General features: G+C 39.6%; 1 protein-coding gene across 5 annotated transcripts in view; it reads left to right on the forward strand.

Moving 5' to 3' along the window:
* Positions 1-22,591, forward strand: part of KCNQ5 (potassium voltage-gated channel subfamily Q member 5) — a gene marked incomplete at its 5' end in the record, with an annotated part of 580,126 nt that overhangs the window by 408,543 nt on the left and 148,992 nt on the right. For all 5 annotated transcript variants that reach the window (XM_082633969.1, XM_082633971.1, XM_082633973.1 and 2 more), the window contains one exon: positions 16,201-16,327. In XM_082633969.1, coding sequence (XP_082490095.1) covers positions 16,201-16,327 — 127 coding nt within the window. The remainder of the gene's footprint in view (positions 1-16,200; positions 16,328-22,591) is intronic.

Here is a 22,591-nt window from a genome sequence, read left to right on the forward strand (position 1 = left end):
AACCCCTGTGACTGATGCCTTTCTTTGTGATTCACGGCTCAGTTTACATCACAAATCCTCTCCCTGCAGGGGTTATGGGAGGAGGCATGCTGGCCTGCTAGCCCTGTGGTACTTTAAGTATACATACAAAAAAAAAGGAGCAAAGATAGCTGGAAACTGATTATGCTGGTATTCTGAGTAAGGACAGTACTTCCAATTTTGTACATTTAATTAGCCACAGCTCTTCAAGAATTGGTAAAAATGTCACGGGGTTTACAATGTCAGCATCTCATCTTCAGAAAAATGCTGTTTGCTGGCATGAAAACAGAAAAAATTAATAGTCACAGCAGACAGCTTGTAGATTAGACAAAGGTCACTGTGTTTTAATGAACAGTGCTATTGATTAATGAGAAAACAACCAGAACATGAGCTGTTAGGCTTGTGAATTTGTACCAAAAATATCAGTCTGTGCCTAAAACCTCTTTGAGTAACTCAAACACAAGATAACTGCAAGAATATAGTTTAAATCTGAAGTTATACAGCAAAGTTATACATATCAATGAAATAGCAACATACGAAGATTCTTCCTTAATAGCTAGAAAAGGGGGTTAATGCTGGTTAGTATTCTCAATGGATATTCAAAGTAGAACAGAAGACTAGCTCTCCCCTGCCTCTTTTTCTTTCTTTCTTTTTTTTGGCTGCGTTGGGTCTTCGTTGCTGTGCGCAGGGCTACTCTTTGTTGTGGTGTGCGGGCTTCTCATTGCGGTCGCTTCTCTTGTTTCAGAGCACGGGTTCTAGATGCATGGGTTTCAGTAGTTGTGGCGTGTGGCTTAGTAGTTGTGGCTCACGCACTCTAGAGCACAGGCTCAGTGGTTGTGGCACACGGGCTTAGTTGCTCCGCGGCATGTGGGATCCTCCCAGACCAAGGCTCGAACCCATGTCCTCTGCATTGGCAGGAGGATTTTTAACCACTGTGCCACCAGGGAAGTCCACCTCTTTGGTTTCTTAATTTCTATATGCACCTCCTAAGTCTTTAGGAAGAATAGGAAAGGTACTCTATGTTTCTCTGAGGACAAGTGAGGAAACACTACAACTCCTTCAAGACAGGTGATTAAAATAATAAACATTGCCTTTAGTTCTGTGGAGAGATGTCAAAGCCAAGCTTCCAGGATCTTAAAAGAAGAAATACAGAACCATACTTAATAACACCAGCTTTACGTTGCAGCTTCCTCCTAGTAGGTCAAGTACTCTGATTATTATTCCCTAATCTCTTTAGCAACATTTGAATAAAGGGCATTAGAGTGGGAGAAAATATTTGCAAACAAAGCAGCTGACAAAGGATTAATCTCCAAAATATACAAGCAGCTCAATATCAGAAAAACATCCCAATCCAAAAATGGGCAGAAGACCTAAACAGACATTTCTCCAAAGAAGATATACAGATTGCCAACAAACACATGAAAGGATGCTCAACATCACTAATCATTAGAGAAATGCAATTCAAAACTACAGTGAGGTATCACCTCACACCAGTCAGAATGGCCAACATCAAAAAATGTACAAACAGGGGCTTCCCTGGTGGCGCAGTGGTTGAGAGTCCGCCTGCCGATGCAGGGGACACGGGTTCGTGCCCCGGTCCAGGAAGATCCCACATGACGTGGAGCGGCTAGGCCCGTGAGCCATGGCCGCTGAGCCTGCATGTCCGGAGCCTGTGCTCCACAACAGGAGAGACCACAACAGTGAGAGGCCCGCGTACCCTCCCAAAAAAAAAAAAATGTACAAGCAATAAATGCTAGAGAGGGTGTGGAGAAAAAGGAACCCTCTTGCACTGTTGGTGGGAATGTAAATTGATACCGCCACTATGGAGAACAGTATGGAGATTCCTTAAAAAACTAAAAATAGAATTACCATACAACCCAGCAATCCCACTACTGGACATATACCCTTAGAAAACCATAATTCAAAAAGAGTCATGTATCACAATGTTCATTGCAGCTCTATTTACAATAGCCAGAACATGGAAGCAACCTAAGTGTCCATCGATAGATGGATTGGTAAAGAAGATGTGGCACATATATACAATGGAATATAAAAATTCCACAATGGAATATTAGTCAGCCATTAGTCATATCATAAAAAGAACTGAAATTGAGTTATTTGTAGTGAGGTGGATTCACCTAGAGACTCATACTGAGTGAAGTAAGTCAGAAAGAGAAAAACAAATACTGTATGCCAACACATATATACGTAATCTTAAAAAAAAAAAAGCTTCTGACAGGACAGGAATAAGGATGCAGACGTAGAGAATGGACTTGAGGACATGGAGAGGGGGAAGGGTAAGCTGGGATGAAGTGAGAGAGTGGCATGGACATACATGCACTAACAAATGTAAGATAGGTAGCTAGTGGGAAGCAGGTGCATAGCACAGGGAGATCAGCTCGGTGCTTTGTGATCACCTAGAGGAGTGCGATAGGGAGGGTGGGAGGGAGATGCAAGAAGGAGGAGATATGGGTATGTATGTATACATATAGCTGATTCACTTTGTTATACTGCAGAAATTTACACACCAGTGTAAAGCAATTATACTCCAATAAAGATGTTAAAAAAAAAAAAAGCGAGAGAATATGAGCTGATTGATCCTGAGGTACAGCAGCAAAGGCAGCAGAACCTGTGTCTCCGCTGCCCAGCAAAGGTCAGGAGAACTTCTTACCAAATAGAAGTCATTTCAAATGAGCGTAACAGATGTTTGTACTTTTAGCTGATTGGAAGATAAAATAAGGAGACCCATCCAAAGGGTCATTTGGAGCCATGAAACCAAAACACAGTGAGCTCAGATCCAGTAACTGGACATGAAGAAGAACGTTTCCTCTTTGGAGGTGACCCCACTGAGCTACATGATGGGGAATGACTTTTTTTTAATTGCATTTTTTGTGAGGTAACTGTAGGCCCACATGTAGTTGTAAGAAATAATATGGAGATATTCTATGTACACTTTACCCAGTTTCCCCAAATGATAACATTTTGTGAAACTATAGTGTAATATCATGACCAGGATGATAACACTGATACAATCCACAGATCTTATTCAGATTTCCCCAGTTTTGCATGGGGTATTTATATGTGGACATGCATGTGTTTGTATGTTGGTCTTTAGTTCTGTACAATTTTAACACGTGTGGAGGCTCATATATCTCTGGTCACAGTCAACACACCAAACAGTTCCATCACCACAGGATTTCTCAGGTCGTCCTTCAATAACTGCACCCACATGCTACTTCTCCCCCAAACACCCCTCCTCCCTCCATCCCCGACTTCCAGCAACCTCTAAGCTGTTCTGCATTTCTAAAATTTTTCAGTTTAAAAATATTTTGTAGATGGAATAACATGGTATGTAACCTTTGGGATTGCCTTTTTCCCCTCAGCATAATGCCCCAGAGATTCATCCAGGTTGTTGTGTGTGTCAATAGTTTGTTCATTTTTACTGCTGAGTAGTATTCCACAATATGGATGGACCACAGCTTGTTTAACCATTCACGTGGTCAGGACATCTGGGCTGTTTCTGGGTTTTGGTCATTATGAATAAATCCACTATGAACATTCGTGTACAGGTGTTTGTATACGCATAAGTTTTCATTTCTCTGGCATGAATGCCCAAGAGTACAATTATTGAGTCATATAGTAACTGCATGTTTAATTATATAAGAAACTATCAAGCTGTTTTCCAGAGTGGCTACATCATTTTACGTTCTCACCAACAATGCACAAGAAATATAGTTTCTGCACATTCTCTCCAGCATTTTGTGTTGGCACTATTTTTAATTTTAGCCATTTTGATAGGTATGTGGTGTTATCTTGTGTTTTAACTTGCATTTCCTACATGGCTGATGATGTTGAATATTTTTTCATGTGCTCGTTTCCCATCCATTTTCCTCTTTAGTGAAATGGCTGTTCATGTCTTTTGCTCATTTTCTAGTTGAACTGTTTTTTACTGTTGAGTTTTGAGAGTTTTAATAGTTTCTAGATACTAGTCCTTTGTCATATCTGTGCTTTGAGAATATTTTCTCTCAGTCTACAGTTTGTCTTTTCAACCTCTCTACTTTTTTTAAATTCTTATTAGTCATCCATTTTATACACATCAGTGTATACGTGTCAATCCCAATCGCCCAATTCATCCCCCAACCACCCCCCCGTCACTTTCCCCGCTTGGTGTCCATATGTTTATTCTCTACATCAGTGTCTCAATTTCTGCCCTGCAAACTGGTTCATCTGTAACATTTTCCTAGGTTCCACATATATGTGTTAATATACGATATTTGTTTTTCTCTTTCTGACTTACTTCACTCTGTATGACAGTCTCTAGATCCATCCACGTCTCTACAAATGACCCAATTTCGTTCCTTTTTATGGCTGAGTAATATTCCATTGTATATATGTCCCACATCTTCTTTATCCATTCGTCTGTCGATGGGCATTTAGGTTGCTGCCATGACCTGGCTGTTGTAAAATGTGCTGCAGTGAACATTGAGGTGCATGTGTCTTTTTGAATTATGGTTTTCTCTGGGTATATGCCCAGTAGTGGGATTGCTGGGTCATATGGTAATTCTATTTTTAGTTTTTTAAGGAACCTCCATACTGTTCTCCATAGTGGCTGTATCAATTTACATTCCCACCAACAGTGCAAGAGGGTTCCCTTTTCTCCACACCCTCTCCAGAATTTGTTGTTTGTAGATTTTCTGATGATGCCCATTCTAACTGGTGTGAGGTGATACCTCCTTGTAGTTTTGATTTGCATTTCTCTAATAATTAGTGATGTTGAGCAGCTTTCCATGTGCTTCTTGGCCATCTGTACGTCTCTTTTAGAGAAATACCTATTTAGCTCTTCTGCCCATTTTTGCACTGGGTTGTTTGTTTTTTTAATATTGAGCTGCATGAGCTGTTTATATATATTGAAGATTAATCCTTTGTCCATTGATTCGTTTGAAAATATTTTCTCCCATTCTGAGGGGTGTCTTTTCATCTTGTTTATGGTTTCCTTTGCTGTGCAAAAGCTTTGAAGTTCCATTAGGTCCCATTTGTTTATTTTTGTTTTTATTTCCATTACTCTAGGAGGTGGATCAAAAAAGATCTTGCTGTGATTTATGTCAAAGAGTGTTCTTCCTATGTTTTCCTCTAAGAGTTTTATAGTGTCTGGTCTTACCTTTAGGTCTCTAATCCATTTTGAGTTTATTTTTATGTATGGTGTTAGGGAGTGTTCTAATTTCATTCTTTTACATGTAGCTGTCCAGTTTTCCCAGCACCACTTATTGAAGAGACTGTCTTTTCTCCATTGTATATCCTTGCGTCCTTTGTCATAAATTAGTTGACCACAGGTGCATAGGTTTATCTCTGGGCTCTTTATCTTGTTCCATCGATCTGTATTTCTGTTTTTGTGCCACTACCATATTGTCTTGATTACTGTAGCTTTGTAGTATTGCCTGAAGTCAGGGGGTCTGATTCCTCCAGCTCCACTTTTCTCCCTCAAGACTGCTTTGGCTATTAGGAGTCTTTTGTGTCTCCATACAGATTTTAAGATTTTTTCTCCTAGTTCTGTAAAAAATGCCATTGGTAATTTGATAGGGATTCCACTGAATCTTTAGATTGCTTTGGGCAGTATAGTCATTTTCACAATATTGATTCTTCCAATCCAAGAACATGGTCTATCTCTCCATCTGTTGGTATCATCTTTACTTTCTTTCATCAGTGTCTTATAGTTTTCTGCATACATGTGTTTTGTCTCCCTAGGTAGGTTTATTCCTAGGTATTTTATTCTTATTGTTGCAATGGTAAATGGGAGTGTTTCCTTAATTGCTCTTTCAGATTTTTCATCGTTAGTATATACGAATGCAAGAGATTTCTGTGCATTAATTTTATACCCTGCAGTTTTACCAAATTCATTGATTAGCTCTAGTAGTTTTCTGGTGGCATCTTTAGGATTCTCTATGTATAGTATCATGTCATCTGCAAACAGCGACAGTTTTACTTCTTGTTTTCCAATTTGTATTGCTTTTATTTCTTTTTCTTCTCTGATTGCCGTGATTAGGGCTTCCAAAACTATGTTGAATAATAGTGGTGAGACTGGACATCCTTGTCTTCTTCCTGATCTTAGAGGAAATTCTTTCAGTTTTTCACCATTGAGAATGATGTATGCTGTGGGTTTATCATATATGACCTTTATTATTTTGAGGCAGGTTCCCTCTTTGCCCACTTTATGGAGAGCTTTTTATCATAAATGGGTGTTGAATTTTGTCAAAATCTTTTTCTGCGTCTATTGAGATGATCATATGGCTTTAATTCTTCAATTTGTTAATATGGTGTATCACATTGATTGATTTACGTATACTGAAGAATTCTTGCATCCCTGGTATAAATCCCACTTAATCATGGTGTATGATGCTTTTAATGTGTTGTTGGATTCTCTTAGTATTTTGTTGAGGATTTTTGCATCTATATTCATCAGTGATATTGGTCTGTAATTTTCTTTTTTTGTAGTATCTTTGTCTGGTTTTGGTATCAGAGTGATGGTGGCCTCATAGAATGAGTTTGGGAGTGTTCTTTCCTCTGCAATTTTTTGGAAGAGTTTGAGAAGGATGGGTGTTAGCTCTTCTCTAAATGTTTGACAGAATTCACCTGTGAAGCCATCTGGTCCAGGACTTTTGTTTGTTGGAAGATTTTTAATCACAGTTTCAATGTCATTACTTATGATTAGTCTGTTCATATTTTCTATTTCTTCCTAGTTCAGTCTTGGAAGCTTATACCTTTCTAAGAATTTGTCCATTTCTTCCAGGTTGTCCATTTTATTGGCATAGAGTTGCTTGTAGTAGTCTCTTAGGATGCTTTGTATTTCTGCAGTGTCTGTTGTAACTTCTTTTTCTGTGGTGTCTGTTGTAACTTCTCCTTTTTCACTTCCAATTTTATTGATTTGAGTTCTCTTGCACTTTTTCTTGATGAGTCTGGCTAAAGGTTTATCAATTTTGTTTATCATCTCAAAGGACCAACTTTTAGTTTTATTGATCTTTGGTATTGTTTTCTTTGTTTCTATTTCATTTGTTTCTACTCTGATCTTTATGATTTCTTTCCTTCTACTAACTTTGGGTTTTGTTTGTTCTTCTTTCTCTGGTTCCTTTAGGTGTAAGGTTAGATTGTTTATTAGAGATGTTTCTTGTTTCTTGAGGTAGGCTTGTATAGCTATAAACTTCCCTCTTAGAACTGCTTTTGCTGCACCACATAGGTTAGGATCATCGTGTTTTTGTTGTCATTTGTCTCTAGGTATGTTTTGATTTCGTCTTTGATTTCTTTGGTGATCTCTTTGTTATTTAGTAACGTATTGTTTAGCCTCTATGTGTTTGTGCTTTTTACATTTTTTTCCCTGTAACTGATTTCTAATCTCATAGCGTTGTGGTCAGAAAAGATACTTGATATGATTTCAATTTTCTTAGATTTACTGAGGCTTGATCTGTGACCCAAGATGTGATCTATCCTGGAGAATGTTCTGTGTACATTTGAGAAGAAAATGTAACCTGCTGTTTTTGGATGGAATGTCCTATAAATATCAATTAAATCTTTCTGGTCTATTGTGTCATTTAAAGTTTGTGTTTCCTTATTAATTTTCTGTTTGGATGATCTGTCCATTGGCGTAAGTGAGGTGTTAAAGTCCCCCACTACTATTGTGTTATTGTGGATTTCCTCTTTTATAGCTGTTAGCAGTTGCCTTATGTATTGATGTGCTCCTATGTTGGGTGCATATATATTTATAATTGTTATATCTTCTTCTTAGATTGATCCCTTGATCATTATGTCCTTTCTTGTCTCTTGTAACATTCTTTATTTTAAAGTCTATTTTACCTGATATGAGTATTGCTACTCCAGCTTTCTTTTGATTTCCATTTGCATGGAATATCTTTTTCCATCCCCTCACTTTCAGTCTGTGTGTGTCCCTAGGTCTCAAGTGGGTCTCTTGTATACAGCATATATATGGGTCTTGTTTTTGTATCCATTCAGCAAGCCTGTGTCTTTTGGTTGGAGCATTTAATCCATTCACGTTTAAGGTAATTATCGATATGTATGTTCCTATGACCATTTTCTCAATTGTTATGGGTTTGTTTTTGTAAGTCCTTTTCTTCTCTTGTGTTTCCCGCTTAGAGAAGTTCCTTTCACATTTGTTGTAGAGGTGGTTTGGTTGTGCTGAATTCTGTTAGCTTTTGCTTGTCTGTAAAGCTTTTGATTTCTCCATGGAATCTGAATGAGATCCCTGCCGGGTAGAGTAATCTTGGTTGTAGGTTCTTCCCTTTCATCACTTTAAGTATATCATGCCACTCCCTTCTGGCTTGTAGAGTTTCTGCTGAGAAATCAGCTGTTAACCTTATGGGAGTTCCCTTGTATGCTCTTTGTCATTTCTCTCTTGCTGCTTTCAATAATTTTTATTTGTCTTTAATTTTTACCAATTTGATTACTATGTGTTTCAGCATGTTTCTCCTTGGGTTTATCCTGCCTGGGACTCTCTGCATTTCCTGGATTGGGTGGCTATTTCCTTTCCCATGTTAGGGAAGTTTTCGACTGTAATCACTTCAGATATTTTCTCAGGTCTTTCTCTCTCTCTTCTCCTTCTGGGACCCTTATAATGCAAATGTTGTTGCATTTAATGTTGTCCCAGAGGTCTCTTAGGCTGTCTTCATTTCTTTTCATTCTTTTTTCTTTTTTCTGTTCCGCAGCAATGAATTCCAGCATTCTGTGTTCCAGGTCACTTATCCATTCTTCTGCCTCAGGTATTCTGCTATTGATTTCTTCTAGTGTAGTTTTCATTTCAGTTGTTGTATTGTTCATCTGTCTTTGTTTGTTCTTTAATTCTTCTAGGTCTTTGTTAAACATTTCTTGTATCTACTCCATCTTTGCCTCCATTCTTTTTCCAAGGTCCTGGAACATCTTCACTATCATTATTCTGAATTCTTTTTGTGGAAGGTTGCCTATCTCCACTTCATTTAGTTGTTTTTCTGGGTTTTTTTCTTTTTCCTTCATCTGGTACATAGCCCTCTGCCTTTTAATCTTGTCTATCTTTCTGTGAATGTGGTTTTTGTTCCACAGGCTGCAGGATTGTAGTTCTTCTTGCTTCTGCTGGCTGCCCTCTGGTGGATGCAGCTATCTGAGAGGCTTGTGCAAGTTTCCTGATGGGAGGGACTGGTGCTGGGTAGAGCTGGATGTTGCTCTGGTGGGCAGAGCTCAGTAAAACTTTAATCTGCTTGACTGCTGATGGGTGGGGCTGGGTTCCCTCCCTGTTGGTTGTTTGACCTTAGGCGACCCAACACTGGAGCCTGCCCAGGCTCTTTGGTGGGGCTAATGGCAGACTCTGGGAGGGCTCATGCCAAGTAGTACTTCGCAGAACTTCTGCTGCCAGCGTCCTTGTCCTCACGGTGAGACAGAGCCTCCTCCCGCCTCTGCAGGAGACCCTCCAACACTAGCAGGTACATCTGGTTCAGTCTCCCCTGGGGTCACTGCTCCTTCCCCTGGGTCCTGATGCACACATTACTTTGTGTGTGCCCTCCATGAGTGGAGTCTCTGTTTCCCACAGTCCTGTCAAAGTCCTGCAATCAAATCCCACCAGCCTTCGAAGTCTGATTCTCTAGGAATTCCTCCTCCCGTTTCTGGACTCCCAGGTTTGGAAGCCTGACGTGGGGTCAGAACCTTCACTCCAGTGGGTGGACTTCTGTGGTATAAGTGTTCTCCAGTTTGTGAGTCACCCACCCAGCAGTTATGAGATTTGATTTTATTGTGATTGTGCCCCTCCTACAATCTCTTTGTGGCTTCTCCTTTGTCTTTCGATGTGGGGTGTCTTTTTTGGTGTGTTCCAGTGTCTTCCTGTCAATGATTGATCAGCAGTTAGTTGTGATTCTTGTGCTCTCGCAAGAGGGGGTGATCCTCTCTACTTTTGATGAAGTCCAGTTTATCAATTTTTCCTTTCCTTACTTATGCTTTTGGTGTAAAGTCAAAGAACTCTTTGCTTAGCTCAATTCCTAAAACTTTTCTCTTATGTTTTTTACTAAAAGTTGTATAGTTTTAACACTTAAGCCCATGATCCATTTTGAATCAATTTTTGTATAAAGTGTGAGATATAGATAGAGGTTCATTTTATTGTATATGGATGTCCAGTTGTCCCAGCACTGCTTATTGAAGGGCTATTTCTTCTTCCTTTGAATTACTTATGTACCTTTATGAAATAATCCATTGAGCATGTTTGTCTGAGTGTATTTCTAGGTTCTCTGTTGTGCTCCATCATTCTCTATGTGTCTGTCCCTCTGCCAAGACCACACAGTACTGATTATTAGAGCTACATAGTGGGCCTTAATATCAGATAAAGTGATTCCTCCCACTTCATTCTCTTTTTTCAGGATTATTTTTAGCTATTCTAGGGTCTGTGCCTTTCCATGTCAACTTTAGAATAAGTTTCTTTATGTCTACAAAAAAAGAAAAACTTGCTAGGAGTTTGATAGGAATTTCATTAAACCTACACATCAATTTGGGAAGAGCTGACATCTTTATTATGTTGAATCTTCCAATTCATGAACATGGTATTTCTATTTACTTAGGTCTCGTCTGCTTTCTTTTACCAACGTTTTATAATTTTCAGCCTGCGTACCCTGTACAGGTTTGTTAAGTGCATAGCTAAACATTTAATTTCTTTAGAATGATCATAAATAATATTGTGCTTTTAATTTTGGCTTCCACATCCTTACTGTTAGTATGCAGACATCTGATTGGTTTTTGTATATTGATCTTGTATCTTTCAACCTTACTGAACTCACTGATTATTTCTAAGAGTCTTTTGGTAGATTCCTTGAGATTTTCTCTGTAGACAATCATGCATCTGCAAATATAGACTATTTTATGTCTGTCTTTCCAGTTGTATGCCTTTTATTTATTTTACTTGCCTTATTGCTGTGACTATATTTTGCAACTATGTTGAATAAGAGTGATGAAACTAACATCTTTCTGTGTTCTTGATTTTTGGAGAAAAGCTTTCAGTCTTTCATCATTAAGTATGACATTAGCTGTAAGGATTTTGTAGATTCTATTTATCAATTTGAGATAGTAAACCTCTATTTCTGACTTGCTGAGAGTTTTTATCATGAATGGGAAAATTGGATATCCATATGCAGAAGAATGAAATTGGACCCTTATCTTACACCACATACAAAAGTCAACTCAAAATGGATGAAAGACTTAAACGTAAGGCCTGCAACTATAATACTATTAGAAGAAAACATAGGGAAGGAGCTTCTTTTTTTTAAATTTTTATTGAGTATAGTTGATTTACAACATTGTGTTAGTTTTAAGTGTACAGCAAAGTGAATCTATTATACATATACATATATCCACTCTTTTTAAGGCTCTTTTCCCATATAGGCCATTACAAAGTACTGAGTAGAGTTCCCTGTGCTATACAGTAGGTCCTTATTGGTTATCTTATATATAGTAGTGTGTATATGTCAATCCCAATTCTTCCAATTTATCCCTCCCCACCCTCTTACCCCCGGGTAACCATAAGTTTATTTTCTACATCTGTGACTCTATTTCTGTTTTAAGATAAGTTCATTTGTACCCTTTTTTTAGATTCCACATATAAGTGATATCATATGATGTTTGCCTTTCTCTTTCTGACATAGGGAAGGAGCTTCTTGACATTGGTCTGGGCAATGATTTTTTTGTTTTTTAATTAAGGTACAGTTGATGTACAATATTATATAAGTTTCAGGTGTACAACATAATTATTCACAATTTTGAAGGTTATATTCCCTTTATAGTTATTATAAAATATTGGCTCTATTCCCTGTGTTGTACTATATATCCTGGTAGCTTATTTATTTTATACTTAGTAGTTTGTGTCTCTTAATCCCCTACCCCTATCTTGCCCCTCCCCACGTCCCTCTCCTCATTGGTAACCACTAGTTTGTTCTCTATATTGGTGAGTCTGTTTATTGTTATATCCACTAGTTAGTTTTATTTTTCAGATTCCACTCATAAGTGATATCATACAGAATTTGTCTTTTGGCTTTTTTTATATGACTCAAAATCACAAAAAACAAAAACAAAAATAAATACGTGGGATTGCATCTAACATAAAATCTTCTGTACATAAAAGGAAACTATCAACAGAGTGAAGACACAACCTCTGGGATGGGAGAAGACATTTGCACACCAAACATCTGATAAGAAGTTAATATCCAAACATATATGGACCTTCCATAACTCAGTAGCAAAAAATAAAATAAAATAACCTGATTTAAAAATGGGCAACAGGTATTATGAAAAGGTGTCCAACATCACTAATCATCAGAAATGTAAATCAAAACCATGATGAAGATTGGGATTGACATATACACACTACTAATATATAAAATAGATAACTAATAAGAACCTACTGTGTAGCACAGGGAACTCTACTCAATACTCTGTAATGACCTATATGGGAAAATAATCTAAAAATGAGTGGATATATGTACATGTATAACTGATTCACTTTGCTGTACACCTGAAACTAACACAACATTGTAAAGCAACTAAAAATTAATTAAGAAATAAAAAGCACAATGAGATATCACCTCATATGTGTTAGAATGGCTGTTATCAAAAAGATAACAAGTGCTGGAGAGGGTGTGGAGAAAAGGGAGCCCTCGTGCACTGTTGGTGGGAATGTAAATTGATGCAGCCACTATGAAGAACAGTCTGGAGGTTCCTCAGGAAATTAAAAATAGAGCTGTCAGAAACCCACTTCTGGTCCTATAGCCAAAGGAAGTGAGGTCAGGATCTCAAAGAGATATCTGCACCCTCATGTTCATTGCAACATTATTCACAATAGCCAAGATGTGGAAACAACCTTAGTGTCCATCAGTGGACAAATGAATAAAGAAGATGTGAGATAGATAGATAGAGAGACAGACAGACAGAGACGGGAGTATTAGTCAGCCTTAAAAAAGAAATCCTGCCATTTGCAATAACATGGATGAATTTGGAGGGTGTTATGCTAAGTGAAATAAGTGTGACAGAGAAACAAAAATACTGCATGTTCTCACTTATATGAGGAATCTAAAAAGTCAAACTCATAAAAACAGAAAGTAGAATGATTGCCAGGGACTGGAAGGTGGGCAGGAAGGAGAGATACTAGACAAAGGGCATCAAGTTTCAATTATGCAGGATGAATAAGTCCTGGAGACCTAACATACAGCCTGGTGACTACAGTTAACAATAGTGTTAGTGTGTCCTGGAAATTTGCTAAGAGATTAAATTTTAAGTGTTCTCACCAGAAAAAAAAAAAAGTTACCTATGTGAGGTGATGGATATGTTAATTAGGTTGATTATGGTAAACACTTCACAATGTCTACGTACATCAAAACATCGCATTGTACAGCTCACATATGCAGAACTTTTATTTGTCAATTATACCTCAACAAAGTGGAGAAATGAAAAAAGAGAGAAAAGGTGCTCTTCTCACAATTCCATTCCCCACCAGGTCTGACTGTCAGATTTGGAATCCTTTCCCCCCTCTTTCTCAATAGCACTTTGTTCCTTTTAATTGAAATAAGATGGAAATTTCAGGAAACGAGACAGAATCTGGTCAAAGTGGTTTTCATGCTTTTGCTCCCAATCGAATCAGCTCAAGTCTCGGGAGGGAGCATCCCCACGTCCTATAGCTCCAGGCCTGAGAGAAATGCTGCACAGACACCTCCCTGCTGCTCACTCAGTGACCAGAGTTTGAGGTTATCGCTCACTAAGTCTAAAACCAGGCCCTCATAAAGAATACTAAGGAATGCTCTAGTAGGAGAGAATTCTGACCCTAGTCTTACTTCTCCAAGGCAGAAACTGTGACCCTGTAGTGAAATCTAATTACAACTTCCTCTTGCTTTATTTGGAAATGAAGGATTTTTCCCAACATAATTTTAAAAAAAAATTCAAGAGGCAGTACTCCTGAGCAAGGGACCCTGAATAAAGAATTTGTAGATGTAATTTATCTGCCTCAGGATACAACATAGAAATGATGCAGTGAGGACCTACCTTCCTAAAGTAATAGAATGTTACTTTATTCTAATATTCTTTATTCAATATCTAAAGATGATTGGCCATACATTGGCTGGTAGCAGCTATTCCCATGAAAAAGTAAAATCATTCTACTGTAGTGCCAGCTGCTCAGGCCACATTTGGGATTTTCTTAGCTATCCCTGATAATAGGACCCCACAAGTGGAGTGCCAGACTTCCTGGCTCAAGTAGGAGGTGGCGGCCGGGGTAAAATGGCCCTGCCATTAAATGTGCACTGGACACACGGCTGCTGGGCACCTGGGGCCTCAGCAGGCTCTGTATGAGGAAAGAGAAGGATTAAACCAAGCCTGGCCTCCCCAGGTTTCACTCCCAGCTCTTCCTAACATGGCGCTTCAGCCACCTTAATGAATGAATAAACTCAACTACCTAGATATATACTCAAAACTAAAAGCAAAACAAAACAAAACCCTGATATCATCAATGAGTGTGCGTTGACCGTGGCTTTGGTTTTCTGCATAAAATCGTCTGTGGAGGTTTAGCCCACGGGTAGTTTCAAATCACTGTAAGTAAGCAGCCATGATATTGGAGATTTATTTCCCATGATGAGAAATATTTGTGGGTTACTTAGTGCAAAATAACAGAAGGAGAGAATGATGTATCTCTACTAGGCATTTCAAAAGTGCAGTATATCATCACATGCTCTAACTGAAGAAACAGACATTTGCCTGAAACTTGCAACAAAAATGCCATTTTTCTAAATTTGATAACAGTTTTTATCTTGGGACGTGAGAGGAGGGGGAGTGGCTTAGGACTACTTTGTACACTCAACACGTCTGTGATGTTTAGAGACTTTAATAAAAACCATGTATCACTTTTATAATTAAGCAATTATAACAAAAATCAAGTAATAAATATTGTTCTACATCATAAATGCTGACTCAACCCTTGTTTAAAGACGAGAGATTCAAAAAAAAAAAAAACGAGAGGGAAATATTTTTAAAGGAAAACAACTCAAATGTGATAAACTCAGTGCCTGCCCCTATAAAGGGACAACAAGGTGACTGTGACAGGTCTGCTCCAGAGGTGCTTTCTTCTGACAGAGTCCCGTGGTTTCTCAGTCTGTGACCCACATTTAATGAGCCTCTTTAGTAGGCCTTCCCCAGGGTTCACTCACAACTCTTCCTGGATAATCTCAAAGCCCTCCTGCTGGAGCAAGTGTTATTTTCTAGGCAGCTTTCACCAAAGGGCAGCCTAATAATTAAGAAGCTTCAGATCCAGAGGCTTCAGGGTCTCATTTCTGTCAAAGGATGTATGTGCCACACACAACAACACTGTCAAAACTTGCTGTCTTATAAGGAGATTTTGAATCATAACAAAAGAACTCAGTATCCTCCTAAATATTAACTTCTCCTTCTCTGAGAACAACTCTTAAGGGCTCAGGGATTATGTCACTCCTTGCAGCAAAATGAGGGTCTGTTTTCTGTAAAACTGTGAAGCTGTGTTTTCAGGGTTTGCTGTTTCATTTCACATATTTTACATGTTACCAGGTTCTAAGGTCAATTGCACTATACAGTCAGCTCTCCTTATCTGCAGGTTCCACATCCACAGATGCAACCAACCGTAGATCGAAAATATTTGGAAAAAAAATTCCAGAAAGTTCCAAGAAACAAAACTTGAACTGCATGCCAGCAACTATTTACAAATCATTTACATTGTATTAGGTATTATAAGTAATCTAGAAATGACTTAAAGTATATGGAAGGATGTGTGTAGGTTTTATGTAAACACTACTCCATTTTATATAAGGGACTTGAACATCTGAGGATTTTGGTGTCCATGGGGTCCTGGAACCAATCTTGAGGGACTGCGTATTCCAGACAAGGGGATCTGTAATTCAGCCTGCATATTTAGAATTAAAACAGACTCCTAAACTTGCAAAGCTTTAGAGACTTGAAGAGGAATAGCATTCCATGATAGGAAATACAATTCCATTGTTCTCCGGGTTTAGCTTGATTTGGAGAAAAGGCGATGTTAACTTCAGACTTTAACAACCAGATATTTTAGATGAAGTGCCTGCATGTCCAGACATATCCACAGAGCTTCCTGCTGTGGTTTGATCCGTAATACCTCTCTCTGACATGCCTCATTTGATATTTTAGGAGTTTGTGATGATCGTCGTCTTTGGTTTGGAGTTCATCATTCGAATCTGGTCTGCAGGCTGCTGTTGCCGGTACAGAGGATGGCAAGGAAGACTGAGATTTGCCCGGAAGCCCTTCTGTGTTATAGGTGAATATCAAAGTCCCGGATACCTAGATTTATGACACTGCATCCTTTTCTTCTTCTGTTTCCGGTATCGCAGCATTTAGTTAATGTTAAGAGCTAACGTTCATGGATTATTCAGCATGGGCCAGCAATCTCGTGTTTTGAAAGTGCTGACTCATTTAATCCTCTTCATAACATGATGAGGTAGGTATTTTTATTATCCCCATTGTAAGATGAAGAAATTGGGGCACAGAGAGGTGAAGTGAGTTGCTAAAAGTCATGCAGGTACTTAGTGGTGGAGCTGGGATTTGAGCCAGATGGTCTGGCTCTAAAATACCTACTTGTGTCAGGTTACGTTATGCTGAAATCCATGGTTCTCGAGTGTCACCCTGAGTTTGGGAGCATTGATTTCACTAAGTATAAAGACCCCTTTTTGCTCTACAGTGTAAGCAATACCCCTTTTATGCTCTTGAACTGCTGGCACGTGTAAGTGTAGTTGTCCTGGTAAAGCATGTTAGTGAGCATGCCTCAAGAATAATTACAAGTATGTTTATGCACTGTAACTGTTAGACCTGATGAAGTGTTTATCCTCTGAAATTTGAGGGCCCACCCTGCAGTCCCCGAATAAATATCACATCCCTGCAGCTCCCTGGCTGCTGTCCTTTCAAAGAGATTCCATTCACCTGGGTACTAGCCTGAAATTATAAAACATTCCAGAGTTAAGATCTGGCACCTCTAAGTAATTTACTTAAAAGTGGATCATAAAATTGAAAACCTTAGTCAATTATATCTCAATTTTCAATTAATCGATTAATTTTTTAAGTAAGTTGTCTACATCATGGCCCTTTATCCCTAAATATTTCAGTGTGGGTTTGCCAAAATAAGGACATTCTTTTACCTAACCTTCCATAAATTGGACATTAACACAATACCTTAACTAATCTGCTGGTTGTATCGCGGTTTTGCCAGTTGACCCAATAATGTCATTTGCAGCATTTTCCCTCCAGGGCAGGACCCAGTCTGGGTCACAGCTGTGTCTGGTCATCATGCTTCTTTGGTCTCGGTCATCTAGAACCGTTCATCAGCCTTTCTCTGTCTTTCCCAACGCTGACGTTTTTGAAGAATTTGGCCTATTTTTACGTAATAGAACGTTATTCCTTTGGGGAAAGAAAAAGACAACCCCGTCTACAAAAGCTTGTTGTTATTGTTGATGTAGTAGTTGCTGCTGCTATTCAACAGCTCCGTTTGGTTTTCTTGCTCTTTTTTCCTTCCCACTTCTTTGGTAGCCATTCAAATCCAAATGCTGAAAGTTCTCACTGAGGTTTACTTGTTTCAACTATTTCCAATCTGAGAAAGTGGGGTTTTTATTTACAAGCTAGTTTAGACTAAGCTCTTCATCAGCAGCTGGTTTGCCATTTTGTTTCAGGAGTTGGGAATTGTTGAGCACCTTTAGTTTCCTCCCTAACCCCTGTTCCTTAAGGAGGAAGTGGAGAAACCCCCTCCACGGGGACTGTAAGAGGAACCCTTTGGCCCATCTTTCCTCCCAGTGCGGTGTGAGTGGTGCACGTCCTGGGCACAGGGAAGCGGGAGGGCTCCCCACACGCATGCACGTTTCCAGAGCCACCGTTCCTTCAACCAGACGTTATGGACATGGGGCTGTGCGGGAAGCCCTGTGGTTACCGCAGTGAATCGAGTGCAATTCTAAGTTACATCAACCTTGAAACATCTTGTTTGGCCTTCACTAATGCAGTCTGTTTGTCTGGCTGCCCCTCTTCTGCCAGAGAGGCGTGGAGGAAAGTGGGCGCCAACACCCAGCCTTGCGGGTCCACCCAGCCCCCAGGCGGGCCCACCCAGCCCCTGAGGTGCATCAGTGAAGGCACTTGATTTTCCTCTGGAGGTTTTTCCTCTTTTTTAATTCCCTGCTCAAACTACACCACAAAACACTGTAACTCGATGTGGAATTACGGCACAAGAACTTCCTGTCCTATGAGGGGCCCAAACAAAACCATTCACAAGGCAGATGGTTTGGCCAGGGCTCACTCAGCTTCTACAGGATAAGGTTGGTTCACGGATGACTGCAGGAACGTTCCATTCCAGGCTTTAAAACCAATTTAAAATTGGTTTTATTCCAATTCCAGAGGCAATGCCAATGTATTTCTGGCTTCTAAGCTAAAAAGCAGATTCTTTCCCAGACGCCTGCTGCCCTTTGATAGCTGTTCTCAGCTACGGATACATCAGCACAACTTAGTCCTTTAATCTTTCTCTTCCTGTCTCGGTTCCGTTCAGGTCTTGGTGTAATGTATGGTTCTGAAGACGACGTTGTCATCTGTAACTTAGCCACCTTTGAGCCTGTCAACTGTGACCTTACAGATTTAGTGTGACATGGTTTAGGTGTGGCTGGAGTTTAGTTACCTCTTCAGGCCTTTTCTTCATTTGGATATTTGACCTCTAGTGAATCTATTGCTTTGGAAGAAATTTTCACAGATAAATATATAATGAATCCCCATTAGAACAAAAACAAGATTTGTACTTACATTTAGGATAACTATGCACTTTTCAGTCTTTTTTTTTGAGGTATGTGTAATGGTTTGATTCATGGTCCAGATGAAGCAATGAAATAGTGAAATGTGTTCAAACGTGGGTCTTGAGGATGAGGTCAGTAAGATGTAAGCTACACAGAGGAACCAAGGTCACCTGCCTGACGGCGGCAGGCTTTAGCACGTGGCTGCTGGGGCCCTTTCTAGGCCTGCTTAATAGGCCGATAAAAAAAATGATTGATGTCAGGGGTTAAATGATAAAGCAAAATGTAAAGTGAACCCTGGATTTCCCTTGTTTTGCCTAATTTACCATGGCAAAATGGACAAAGAAGTAGCATCTCCCTCATCTGTCGGTGATAAATGTTGTGAGTTTGGAAATGTAGCTAACCTCTCTCAAGACTCCATGTATCTGTAAGATTTGGTTAGTCTGAACATGTCAAATACACACCCAACACTTTTAGAAGGCTTGAGCATTCAAGAAAGGATCCAGAGAAGACTGGTAGCCTGGCTGTGCCTGCAGCGCGGGGAGTGCTTTCTGGAAGCACCCCTGTGTTGCTCTCTCCAGTTGAGACAGACCAAAGCTACTACAGCCGTCACCTAGCGAGCCCTGCAGACCAACTGTTAGTATTTGGACACAAGGTGATAGAGGCCCATGAGCTGATTCCCAAAGACTGCAGAACTTCCCCTCCTGACCTGCCCACCTCTCCACCCCTGCACTGGAGCCAGAACCAGGGCATTTCCAAATATTGTTGATTTGAGAAATCATAAAATCATTATATTCTTGGGTTTGAAAAACATATTTTAAACAACTGTAACCTAAGGGAAGAAAAAAAATTTTATTCAATTGTTTTTTAATTAGATGCTCTCTTTCATTACCATGTTGATTTATCTCTGCTTGATTTGAGGAGTTTGCTTTGAAAATTGGTAAAAGCTTATCTTGAATTACAAAATTCTTCCTTATACCTATGCGTTCAATTTACGTCTCTCCCCTAAGACGCTGTTGAAATAACATTTCTACATACATCTGGGGGCCATAATCGCTGCCCTACATCAAGTACCTTTGAGGATATCTAATGAGCTGCCCTCATTTACCTGGACTGGCTGCTTTCTGATTTCTCTACATTCAAACACAACTCATTTACTCGTGACCTCAGTATTGAGAACATGTGAAATAACCTCTAAGACTGAGTTCATAGTCACTCCTTTTCTAACTTCTGTTAATGACCTATCTGAAAGTTGCAAACCGTAGCAAAGGCTGGTGCCTAGATTGCGATGATAAGCCTGATCTGTCAGGAGGCCAACCAATTCCCTGTAGCCACGGCTTTTCTGGATGCCCCAGTAACTCTGTCTAGAGACATATGTAACAGGGCCATACTTCTCAGTCTTGCAGTGCATTTCAGGGAAGCAGAAAACACCAGCCTGTGGTTAATCGTGGATCTGTATTTGATGCTAAATGTAGGTCGGTTTTTAATTGCTATTTTAGCAGTTCTCCTTCAGTGTAATATTTCCACAAGAGGACGAAAGAGGCAAACCTCAGCACGGATATTTCCCCCTGAATGGAGCATATATGCCTTTGACATGAGATAACAGTCACTCCTGAAAATGCCAACAAGTGTATTTTTTTAATGAGAAGAAAATAACCAGTGTCTTCTTTGGCTAAAACAAAATTGGAGCCTTTATTAAAATCAACCACACAGCCAAGGCCACTCTGTGAGTTTATCCTATTAAAAGGCAGCTTCAGCTGCTAATGTGTTGGAAAGCTGTATCAGAGACTCTCAGACTGCCACTGGTTCTGAACTGAAGATTGAGACACCATTTTTCTACCTCTCCAGGTTCTCCATCTTTGGTTCCAAGAGACATACTCTTCAACTGTATCATTTTCTACACCTTCTAATCTCTTCTGCCCTTTAGTAGAAGTTATGTTCTCTTGGGTTACTTCCTGTCAGTCATATACTCTTCTGCTGTTTCTCTTTCCATCTAAGTATTCAAACTCCGGTGCATGTGGTCACCTCCATGTGATTAACTGGACCATCTGAGGACCATTGAACCCTGTTGGGTTGATTGAGCACAGAACATTAGAGCCATTTCAATCCTTCTAATTAATAAGAGCTGATATTTATTGAAAGTTGCTATGTGATGGGTACTGCTCTTGAACTCTATAAATATTGTCTTATTTAATCCTACATGAGTTTTATAATATCCTTTTTAAGGATGAGGAAGTAAGCTAAGGCTTAAGAAACTTGTCCAAAGTTAGAAAGATGGTGAATGAAAGAATCAGGATTTCAGTCTAGAAAAATATACCTACCTGATGAGCTGTTTTCACTCACAACACTTCTGACACTTAATGTGTGGCAGTTTTTCCTCACACCAACCAATTCGCCAACTTCCCAGACACCAACTTCGTGTTCAGCAACTCAATACAATCCTGACACTAACAACTGGTATTAGCACAGACCCCACAGGTTCAGGGCTTAATCCCACAGGACTTTCCCTCCTCGACATCAGGTGCCAGCCACAGTGAGGTGCCCAGGCTAACACACTTCTGCCTGGCTGACTACAGTTTGGGGGCTCCAGTAACTCCCCACCTCACTAGAATGACACAGAACTCAAGAAAGTGCTGTACCTTATATTATATTATATTATAGCTATAATTCAAGAACAATAGCCAAATGGAAGAGGCACACAGGGCAGGTATTTGGGGCAAAGGACTGGGTAACGTGCAGTTTCCGTGCCCCCGCCAGGCGCCCCGCCTCCCAGCACCCATTTGTTTACCAACCCGGACACTCTCCAGTACCCATGGTTTAGAGATTTTCATGGAGCTTTTACTCCAAAGGCACACGTGATTAAATCATTGGCTACTGATGATGGAACTCCATCTCCAGGCTCCTTTCCCTCCCCAGAGGTCCAGGGTGGGGCTGGCCCTCTCATCACGCCTTTGTCTTTCTGGTCACCAGCCCTCATCTTGAAGCTCTCTAGGGACCCCCAGCCACCTCGTTATCGTACAAAAGGCACTTGTCATGCCAGAGTTTCCAAGGTTCAGGAGTGTGTGCAAGGAACCCAGAACAATGAGCAAGTATCTACTTCCCAGAGTACCACACTACCCAACTGTGAGAAGATTGCGCTTACTGTTCATTAGTATTGTTAAATTAAATTTAGTTAACCTTGTCCATTGTCATCAACTTACATTTGTAATATTCATTATTTGTATACAAATATTATCATTTCTAATCTGAAATCTTTGAATGAGAAGGCAGACTTCACAAAATGACATTAATTGCAGTATCAGCCTTAAATAAAATTAGCCTTATTATTTCAACTAGATCAGGTTACCTGTGCTGCTCTCCAACCTAAAGAAATTAAGCCCTAAAGTAGACTTACTTGCCTCATATAGGACTGCATACCGTTTTGAACAATGTTATCATGAGGTCCCTGGGTATTTCCTAATTGGAGGCAGCTCCGGATAAGTGATATCACTCCCAGAAATGCCTTCGCATGTTTGTTCACATTAGTAGACCCTTGGAGACCTGTTTAAGTCACTGTTGACCTGGTGCACAAATTTGAACTTATAATATAGTTTGATCAGCTGGTAAGACTTGACCGTATAGAGAATATGCTTAGAGGAAATGGATGGCTAAAGATTATTTCCCACTCCTTCTATAAACTTCAGTGGCGTACTACGATATATTGTACTGATATTCTGTACTTTCAAATGTTATGTAAGAAAATTCATTCCAGACAGAGCACTTATTAT

Source organism: Mesoplodon mirus, assembly GCF_964341445.2.
Source record: "Mesoplodon mirus genome assembly, chromosome: 10".
In the NCBI taxonomy this organism is placed as follows: domain Eukaryota; kingdom Metazoa; phylum Chordata; class Mammalia; order Artiodactyla; family Ziphiidae; genus Mesoplodon; species Mesoplodon mirus.